The 10,493-nt window shown below is 40.5% G+C and overlaps 1 protein-coding gene across 5 annotated transcripts in view; it reads left to right on the top strand.

The window, feature by feature from the left end:
- LOC111656169 (ankyrin-3-like) overlaps positions 1–10,493 on the top strand; it is a 115,271-nt gene that overhangs the window by 68,282 nt on the left and 36,496 nt on the right. For 3 of the 5 annotated variants that reach the window (XM_087174384.1, XM_087174380.1, XM_087174382.1), the window contains 4 exons: positions 962–1,085; positions 6,653–6,755; positions 8,669–8,775; positions 10,128–10,160. In XM_087174384.1, coding sequence (XP_087030510.1) covers positions 962–1,085; positions 6,653–6,755; positions 8,669–8,775; positions 10,128–10,160 — 367 coding nt within the window. The remainder of the gene's footprint in view (positions 1–961; positions 1,086–6,652; positions 6,756–8,668; positions 8,776–10,127; positions 10,161–10,493) is intronic. The other 2 variants (XM_087174381.1, XM_087174383.1) reach the window with 1 other exon arrangement.

Here is a 10,493-nt window from a genome sequence, read left to right as displayed (position 1 = left end):
CTGTAGCAGCAGGGGGTGAGGGGACAGGGGAAGGGGGGGGGGTCTCCTCCTCTCCAGTGCTTTGTGATTGCTGGAATGCCTTCCTTTTCTTTCCCTTGGTTTCTCCGCCTGCATGCACTTGCTCCTCCTCTCCTCACTTCTCCCTCTCTCAACTCTGTGGTCACCGGTTCATCAGTAGGCTAGGATCTACAGTACACCAGAGGAGAATAACATGCTGCTAACTGTGTTCCTGCTAGGCCTCTAACGTATGTTTCAACTCTTTAAACACTTGTTTTATAGCTTGAGTGATTTGCTAGCTGAAATGACGCTGAGCTCTGCTGTGCTGACTGTTTTAATTCACCTTAACTGGAAATATTGTCCTTTGTCAGTGAAACCTGGTCAAAAGTAACATTAGCTAATAATTAGTATATTTAAAGCTTTTAATTACTGTTAAGTAACTAAACTAACCTGACATAACAAGTTATTGACAGCAGCATTATTTTTTGTTTGCAAGCTTTACTGGTTAGTGTTGACATGCCAGGGGGCTGAGACAAAAAGCTTTTAGTGACAGCAAGACTTTTGTTTGTGTGTGTTTGTTGGACCAACGCTGAACTGGAAAACAGCCTCTGGGCAGAGTCTGAATTGATCTGTCTGTCTAAAAGAGCTGCTCTGTAATGGTCCGTGTGGACGACAAAAACAAGAAAACGCTCACTGGAGCCATTCATAGAATTTCCCATTTTTACACAAATGGCGGTAAAGCTAGTCTGTCATCGCTAAATATTGAGGATCTCAGATGAAGCAGGATATGTGTACTGCGCAAGTGAAGCTGGACAGTAGTTATAGAGGGAGGGGAGAGTATTACTTGTTCATTCTCTGTACGCTTAGTTTCCTCAACAGCAAGTTTTGGACACATACCCTGGAAAGGCAACTTATTCTCTCTTTTTGTAAACTTTCTTCTGCCCTGTGTGTTTCAAACCTCCAGGTGACGATGCAATGACGGGGGACACGGACAAATATTTGGCCCCGCAGGACCTGCGGGAGCTGGGGGACGACTCGCTCCCTCAGGAGGGCTACATGGGCTTCAGTGTCGGTGCACGGTCACAAAGGTAAGACACACCACTGTATGTTACATCTCAGTCAACAGCCAATGTAATGACTATTTATATGTTTGTTAAATTGTACATGTAGCATGTTAATATTAATTGCTATGACATACATTACTCACAAAATGAGAAGACTCTCAGTGACCTCTGAGATGTGTAAAGGCCCAGTCACAACAGCTTTTAAAAGAGTCAAATTTTGAACAAAAATCTAGTCGTCCTAAAGGCTCACAGGGTTGAAGCAAATTCAAGTACTATGCTGAATTTTGACATGCAAATTTGGGCTGATGAAGAGAAAGCTGTTGTAACTGTGTAGCACCATCAACTTTTTATTCATTTATTTACTGGATTGTTTAAAGGAGCTAGTAAGCTAGCTTGTAAGTTTTGCTATTGCTACATAGTGGACGTTAGTATTAACAGCTGTTAACTTACCAGTCTAGAAGAAATGCTGTGAGTTCAGCATCAAACTTCATTCCTTTACTCGCCAAGAGCTGTACCCAGCGATGGAAAACAACCTCTTGTTTTGCTTTTATTTCTATCACTTCTTTTTTTCTATTGAAGTTGGCATGCTAATAAGCTAGCTCCAGCCTCCTCGGCATGTCTTGTCACTTTCTGATACCGAGTCACTGTAGCATCCAATGTGCCCTGAAGCAGTAGCACTTCTCAAAGAGCGTATTACAACCTTTTTTATTGTAAACACAACAATGGCTGAAGCTCTTGGCAAGACTGGTCAGTAAACAGCTGTTAAAGCTAACGCTGGCTATTCAGGAATACCAAAACTTGGCTTGATTAGCATGCTGTAAATGCACCAGAGTTAGCCAAGAGGATATTTTTCATCTGTAGTCCCTGGACATATGTTACAAAGTCATCCTAAAAACAGAATATAAAAACATAAGATTAAAATCACACAGTTGATGAGCATGCAGAGCAATAATTAAAAAAAGTATTGAAATGGGGAATATCAATGTTAATAGAAATATGGACTAAATAGCTAATAGCTTAGCGACTGGGCTAACAAGCTTTAGTGAGAGTTGGCAAGCATGCTAGCTCAGAGATCTCTTTTTTTTCCTGCTTTCGATGAGTTATGTGCAATCCCAATAACAAAATGCAGAAAAAATAGAAAGACGGCAAATGTGGCATACTATCACTAGCATGTTTTTAGCTGGATAGCAAGTCGTCCTTACGTCATCAAACTTCAACAAACCACACAAAATATTTAACAAAGTGTGTGGCCACTTAATGGTGTGACTCAACCTTAAAATACAGATAAATTAGTTGCAGGATTTCGCATAAAAATGGTGAATTGTGGTGTTTGTTTTTTTTTTTAATTGCAAGCATATGACATTACCACTGTAGTCGTCTTTGTTTTTGATTGGTATTACAGTTAATTTAGGAGATACACTGACTTATGGCATGTGGAAGAGTCTTTTTCAAAGCTCCAAGAAACACAGTGATTTCTTGATAATGTCATCCGGTGTGATTAATAGGGTGACAGGGTTACACTGTAAGCACATGAACTATTAGTCTGTAGCAGTACAAGAAGTCTTGTGAAAGCTCATGATCTGAAAACCATTTTCCCACACAAACAGTCACAAAGAGCTGTCAGGGCCCAAACAGCAGTTTTTTGCAGTTTGATATGAATTTTTTTCCCAAAACTTTCTGGTAAAGTCTCACTATCCAGATATTACCCAGAAGAAGTCTCCTGACCACACACACACACACACACACAAACACACATTTCCCCCTCACAAGTGGGAGGTCATAGTTCGCTCTCTGTCGCTGTTGAACTTTTTCTTCGCACGAAAATATTGACACTTGTGCAACACGCTGAAGAGGGAGGGGTTATTGAATATCTGAGGAGTGACACACATGGACACTGAGCCACAGGAAATTAGAAACATGTTCGATTGCATGGCCTTGAGCAGTGGGTTAGATCAACACACACTGTTTGAGTGAGAGGGGATGTGGGAATGTGTGTGTGGCGGGGCAGTTAAACCAAGTTTAGAATTGCTGTAACAAATTTCTGGTCCTCCGCAGAGATGGGTTTAAATTGCTTCCAGTTCAGTCAATTTAGGAAGCGAATGGATTTATAAAATATCAGAAACTGAACATCCCTTTTCAGGCTTTTATATCTAATTATTATTTTTGGCACAATTACTGAATTGAAAGAAAATAGTACTTACTATATGTCATGTTTGTTCTTTTTTTCTCAGTGATTATTTGCATTAGCATTTTCACTTTTAACATTACAAAATGCATGTGTAAATATCTCATTTTAAAGTTTCCCTTTAATTTGATGATACTATAGGTTTGTGTTACAGCCGTCAGTTGGAATTAATTCACTTCACTTCATTACTGAGAAGTCAGTTTGGTATGGGAAATGGCTCTAAAGACCACAATACCCATGAGCCTCAGCTTCAAAGAAGTCAGAAAGAGGTGTGTAGTAAAACAGAGCACAGGAGAGTAGAAACACAACTGCTGGATGTGTAAAGAGGCAATTGTTTGTCAATACTTTTGCCATAACAATGTAGATAATACAGTCTTTTGTACTCAATATTCATAAAGGAGAGTTTTGTGCCTATCCAGGCCTTGGAAGTTCCCAAAATGTCAGTTACCTAACATTATCTATGCAGAGAATGAACTTTTACATGTGGGATCGTGAACACCTGAAATAACTCCTCCCTCTTCACGTCTCTGTAATAAATCATTAAAATTGAGATAATTGAGTATTAATGTGAGTGAAAATTTGGAGTTTATAAGTTGTAAATTAGACATACGCTCCAAGTTTTAGTCAGAGAGCGAGCAGTGAGGATGCCAGGCAGGACGACAGGTGGTCAGTCAGTTGGTCAGTCGGTCAGTCAGTCAGTCAGTCAGTCGGTCAGCATCTGCCATCACTCAACCTGCATCTCTGCTCTGGCTTTGCTCCTCACTGCATCTCTCTGTCCACTCCTCTGTTTGTTCATGATCTTTTATTCTCTCCTCATGTCCGTTCTTAATGTTAGTCCCAAAGTCAGGTAAGGCTGAAGGCATGAAGAGGCCTCCCTACACCTCCCCTGCCCCCACCCCACCCATCTCACACCTTTCCCTCCACCTACACCCTCCTACACACCCCCAGACCCCAGTCCCTATCAATATCATGACTTTGTGGTCCAATGTAATACATATTTACTGTGTATGTTTGACTACTAACTTAATGATTTTGAGCATTTTGGTTGTTTTTTTTGACACTGTTGTATGTTAACATCAGACACTGTGTTGTGTACTGTGGTTCACTTGTGTGATCTTTCTCCTGTTTCTTGCTTTCAGTTGAAAAAAAGCTCAGCAGGGTTTTTCGCTCATAGAGAATACCCTGTTGTGTTTGCTTTTGTGTTTGACTGTGGTGACCGTATTATTTATGCCTGAGGTCTTTGTGTGTTTCACCACAAAGGTGGAGCTTTGCATCATTTTGGTTTCTGTGTGGAGTATTTCTTCATCGAGCTTCCAGGGACCTGAACTGATATATCCGGAGACAATAGGGATGCTATTGCCTTCATCAGTTTAGTGTCATATAGTTTATGACAAAGAATGGACAGTGCAAAATAATCAAATCTCTCTGTGCCTTGTGTCAAGCACTGTTACTCTTGAGAAGGATATATGCTTTTAGTACAAAAACGTACATTTTTTTACATGTTCAAAGAGTACAATTTAATCGTGGAAATATTTTATATTTGAAAAGAAACAACAAAAGGTTCATTGGACAGCAAGATAGCATTTTATGTTTTGCCAGCAAGCAATGTAAATTTGTCTTTGACTGAGCTCACGCTGTACACATAGAGTAACAACATACACACAAAGTTAAAAACAAAGAGACCAGAATAGTATGGCTGTAAAGGAAGTGGAAAAGCACAAATAAATGCATGTAGGGTACTGAGTCATTCACTGCTCGTTGCTCATGTTAATGCCAGATGGAATGAATGAGTAGTTGGCCACTATCCTTTTCTATTTTACAGTTTCTATGCAGATGTATGAAGCGGCCCCTAAACACAGAGCACGTACAAGACAGAAAGCACAAACATTAAGGGAAACAAATATGAAAACACATGCAACTAGAATCGCTACACCAGACGTCCTCCAGGACTCTAGGGGGAGCGATGAGCTCGATCAGCAGAGCAAGCAGACTTTTTCAGGGGAAAACAGATACGTCTGTTATCCAATCTGTAATATATGTAATGAAATTGAATGTAGACTGCGCTGCCTGTGTTGATTTTCATTCATATATATTTATTTTTTCTTGAAATATGGTTGTATATCTGTATATATTACAACCCCAAAGTCCACAGAAGCAGCACTGCTGTTATTAAACTGTCCAATAAAACCTGTATTTATTATCTTTTCAGCTTTTATCTTCAGACAAACTGGCAGCAACAAATATTACAGTATATTTCAACACCCAGACTAAATATGATTTTCCAAAAGGAATTACATCATATATCAGAACACTACAGGCAACAGAGCCAGAGCTAAATTTCCAAAGGGGTTACTGAGAAAGGACTGTTCTCCCCTGGTCGACCAGCCAGTCATGAAGCTGATAGGATAAAAAAAAAAAATGATGTTGCAACCATGGCCATTCTGTGTGTGTGTGTGTGTGTGTGTGTGTGTGTGTGTGTGTGTGTGTGTGTGTTTTTACCATGTTGTTCCACATAGCACTTCCTCTACACCCAGACTAATTGGTTTTATTTGTGTAGAGCAAACAGCGTCGTGTAATTGTGGATGATGTTGCAAGCAAACATTCATCACATGTCATTGCTGAGGAATGCTCTTTATTTGCCCCATAAAAGTCTTTCTCGAAAACCATCGCAGCAAACAGTCACTGGAAAAAATTCACTGGGACAGAAACTTCAGCTTTTATGAAGGATCTACAGTTTAATCTGGATTTATGGTCAAAAGATGCGTATGTGCAAATCATTTCATCATGACGACCAACACAAGCTTCCTGTCCCAGCACTGTGTCCATTGTCCATCATACAGTAATCTACTTAACTTTCATAAGCTACTCTGCCTCACTCAGGCTTTCAGGGCGTTCACATTGTGTGCTGGCTTGGTGTGAAGAGCCAAGTTGAAGAGGCTAAAAAGCTGTAATTGTCAGAACAGGTGTAGACAATGTAGTGACTGTTGTGACCAAACATGTTTTTTTCCACTACGTTCACAAGCCAAGAGGGATTATTTGGAAAATCAGACAGCACTGACTGCATTTGCATCTGGATTTCTGGAGTTTATCTGGTTACTTAAGATGTTTTTTGTTGCCTCAGACATATTAGTAGCCTTCACGCACCAATTTCTTTCTTGAATTCCCTCCTCAAGAAGGTTCTTTCTTGCCTTGTGGTTGTTGTTTGTTGTCACTGGTGGCATACAGTCAGGTTCCTGGAAGCTGCATGCATTTAATGTGTTTATGTTTGTTTTTTCTGTTCACTTTCATACCACCCCCTCCCTCCCCCCTTACACCCACACCCCTCCCAACTCCTCCTCACTTCCCCTTCTCCATCATTGTGACTGTTGTCTTGGTAATCCGTGACTGCTACGGCAACCACACCAAGCCTACGTTCCTTCAGTTCTGATAGGTCCAACACGCTGAACCGGAGCTCGTTCACTCGCGACAGCATGATGATAGAGGAGATGCTGGCCCCCAATAAGGAGATGGTACGTACACATGACTGGCTGTATAGGTGTTTAAAGGTTACATCTCTTTTTTTTGTCTATCTCTGTCTGCATTTCTCTCTCTCACTCTCTCAGTCGGTGAGTAATCCACAGGTCATTAACTTCACAAGAGACACAGTTCTGTCTTCAAATGTGCCAAGCTGTGCTGGTGCTGTGCCAAAAGCCAGGCTATTCGCCAATCCTCTTACACCTGAGTTGGTGCTGACAATCCCGTTACATTTTACTGAAAGAGGAAAATGAGATTAGTGGTCAGTGCGGCTATCTAGGAGGGATTACTGTGATGGCCCACTTTCTTTAAGGATGCAGCAAAATGGCACTTCGGGTAAAACGAAACTTATTGTAGAATACATCTCAAGTCTCCCATCAGTGGACTTGTGCATGAGTGAAAAACCTCACAAGCATTATTTTAGTATAAAAGGCAGGATTATATGTATGTGCTGTTTTTATATGCATCAAAATAAAAAGTAAATCTTTGGATGTACAGTATATATCAGTTCATGATTCAGCATGAAGGCTTGGCCAGAGTTGCTTGCATAGGCAGCAGCTGAAGTATATCTCAGTTTCTTAAAATGTTGAATTAGCACTCAACACGGACCACCTGGTATCCCCTCCAAACAGGTACAGAAAGGTGCCCAGCAATAAAAGCACAAGACAAGATGAACTCGATGAACTGTGTGTAGACAGGGCCGGTGGTGTTCGAAAAATGTCTATATTGTTGGTAATAGGATACGCACATTTCACCACTGATGGCACCGCAATACTTTTCTTTCATTGCCTTCGGTTGGAAAGTTCTTTTTCTTTACCTGATATCTTTGCACTTCACCTTATTGAATAGATTTTGTTCTTAGTACTTACTTCAAAGTCCCCTACTGCACTGAAGCTTCAGTCCCTCACTTGTAAGTCGCTTTGGATAAAAGCTTCTGCCAGATGAGTAAAGGTCAATGTTATCGTCATATGTAAAATCAGTGGCGTGCCCCTTTAAGGTTGATCATTGAAAGCCTCAGAGGGATAAATATATTGAACATTTTTCAATTGGAAAGCAATTAGACAATGAATGTTTGGTCGAAGTATTGCTGTGTATCAGTGGGCTAAACAAGAACTGCTGTTAGGAGTTTGGACATGCTCCACTGTACCAGAGAGAGACATCATGCTGCACAGTAATTTGAAAGAAAGCCTAAGAGGAACGCGGTTATACGATTTGTGAATGTAGCAGCTGCTGAATAACGGCTCGTCTCCTCTCACGCTGCTTCAGATGCTCTGCAAGGAAAGGTCGTTCATTGTAGAACACAATAAGGTAGATGTTCAAGTTGTCATGCACTCCTATCAGCGCATGTGAGAACACGTCATTCAGTTTCTGTTGTTATTTACACTATAACATTCTTTTTCAGTTCAGTTATACCATCATATCTTCTTCGGCTTGTGTTGTTTTATTTTTTTTTTTGCATGTGATGTTGGTTCCTTTCTTTCTTTCCATCCTTAAAGTCGTGATTTTTCTCTTGAAAGGTGATTATTCTGTTTATGTTTTGCTTTTTTTTTTTCGCTGATGATCTGAATTTCATTAAGATGTCACAAAACCAGCTTTAATTTCTACTAGAGCAGATTTATGTGTCAGTATTTGTGTGTCCTGGAGATCTTTTCTTATTTTGAATGTGATGTTTCTCCCAGTAGGACATTTTAGAAGGTTGACTTCATAGTGTTTTCTAAATGTGCCTCTTTCTGCTGCGCATGGCTTCTTTAAAAGAGCTTTTTTGTGTTTTACATCGTTTGATTTCTTCATATATTGATGGATCATTTCTCCACCCTCGTCTTGTGCACACACGGGATTCCCCAGCAACCATCATGCACTTACATGCACTTTCTTCTGCTTTGTATTGACTTTGTTTTCTCCTCCGCAGCATTTGGCGGTGGCTAAGGACTTTGACAGCGAGTCTCTGAGGAGGTACAGCTGGACTGCAGATGCACTGGATAATGTCAACCTAGTCTCCTCACCAATACACTCCGGGTAAGCACCTTTGGATGAATGGATGAAAAAAACCAAAGTATGTTTATGTGAACTCTGTTTTCAGCTTTTAGCGAAAAAGAAAGACGGAGGGCGGTTACAAGACAAGTGCTTGTCTTCTACCGACCTGTTTTGTATATTCTCTGTCTGTCTTCCTTCCCAATTCTCTCTCTCTCATTTTGTCTCCCCTCGAGAAAACGGCTCCTACCTGCAGCGCTTTCTCTTCATCCTCTCTGATTGTCTGTTCTTTTCAAACTGTAAAGCTTATCTGTTAGCAAAAGTTACACTTCCTCTATTTCCCTAATTACCGTGTAAGAATATGGTAAAGTGATAAAAACATACAGTACTGTGCAAAAGTTTTAGGCACTAAAAGTAAAGTGAGGATGCTTTTTACAGTTATATTGATTAGATAACGTAATGCAAACAGATAAAAACTCTGTGACCGTCCTTTGCCTGTAAAAGCACCTGTTCTCCTTGGTATACTCGTGCACAGTTTAACTTGGCAGGTAGGTTTTTCCATGCATCTTGGAGAACTTACCACAGTTGAGATGTATGGATGTATTCTGTCTCAATGTCTTCTGTCTCTTCATATAATCCTTGACTGACTCTCCTTGTTATTCTTGTCACTGAAGATAGATCTTTATGACTCTGGCTGTAAGTTTTAGATCATTTTTATCTTGTAGAATGAATTTGGGGCCAATCATGGAGAAGAAATGAAACCTCTCAAGGGTCTAAAACCTTTGCACAGCACTGTGTATCCTTAGAAACTGCTCAAGGCCACTGCTAGAGAGAGAGAGAGAGTTTCTCTATAACCAAGTGAATTCTTGGCCTTGCAGCAGCAGTCCCACCAGTGACTCACCTAATTATTGAGATGAAGGAGCTGCAACTTAGAGCTTAAGTTTGACATTTTGGGAAATACACTAATTCACTTCCTGGCAGAGAGTTAGATGAGAAGATTGATACTTCTCTTGTCTGTCTGGCAAATAAAGTAGAAGAAAAAATGAAGCCACAGCCGTGTGTCGGTTAACTTAGCTTAGCACAAAGACTGGAAACAAGGGGAAACTGCTAGCTCACAAATGAATATGTTATATCTCCTTTGTTAAATCTGTACAAAACAACTATTCCAGTCTTGGTGCTAAGCTAAGCTAACCGCCTGCTGGTTTTAGCCTCACAGTTAGCTTACAGACATGAGAGTGGTATCAATTCCTTCATGTAACTCCCCGCCACAAAGCAAATTAGCATCATTCCAAAAAATGAAAGGACTCCTTGGTAATCATCTTCTCAGTGGTGTTTTCAATGACAAAGCTGTGTTGTTGACCTGTCACTCCTGCGTTGCTTTGTCGTCCATCCTGCAGTTTTTCCTCTCCGCTCCCGCAGTACGACAGCAGGTGATTGACTGTGATTGGTTGCTCCTCTTTATTACTACCTCTACCTTGTTTCTGGTGACATCACACCCCTTCCCTCCCCCCTCCTCTCTGTTCACTCCATAACATCAGTGTTTGCTCTCCTCACATGTGAACTGTGTCGTTACTTGTGTTTATTCGGAAATCTTTGCGAGTCTCTAACTGATCTGAAAGAACTTATGTTGAGTTGTGTTTGGAATGACATGGACTTCAGTTACAGCTGGATCTGGATGTTTTTACATTTTCCACCAGCAAGTTCTGCTCTTTGACAGTTAAAACAGACTCAAACATTCATGGATCAGTAGTTATACATATATA

The sequence above is a fragment of the Seriola lalandi genome, unplaced genomic scaffold (assembly GCF_002814215.2).
Source record: "Seriola lalandi dorsalis isolate HSWRI2012SDOR001 ecotype SW California unplaced genomic scaffold, Sedor1 jcf7180002054346, whole genome shotgun sequence".
Taxonomy (NCBI): domain Eukaryota; kingdom Metazoa; phylum Chordata; class Actinopteri; order Carangiformes; family Carangidae; genus Seriola; species Seriola lalandi.
The sequence above is the reverse complement of the archived record's forward strand: the minus strand, read 5'-3'. Positions and strand labels throughout refer to the sequence as shown.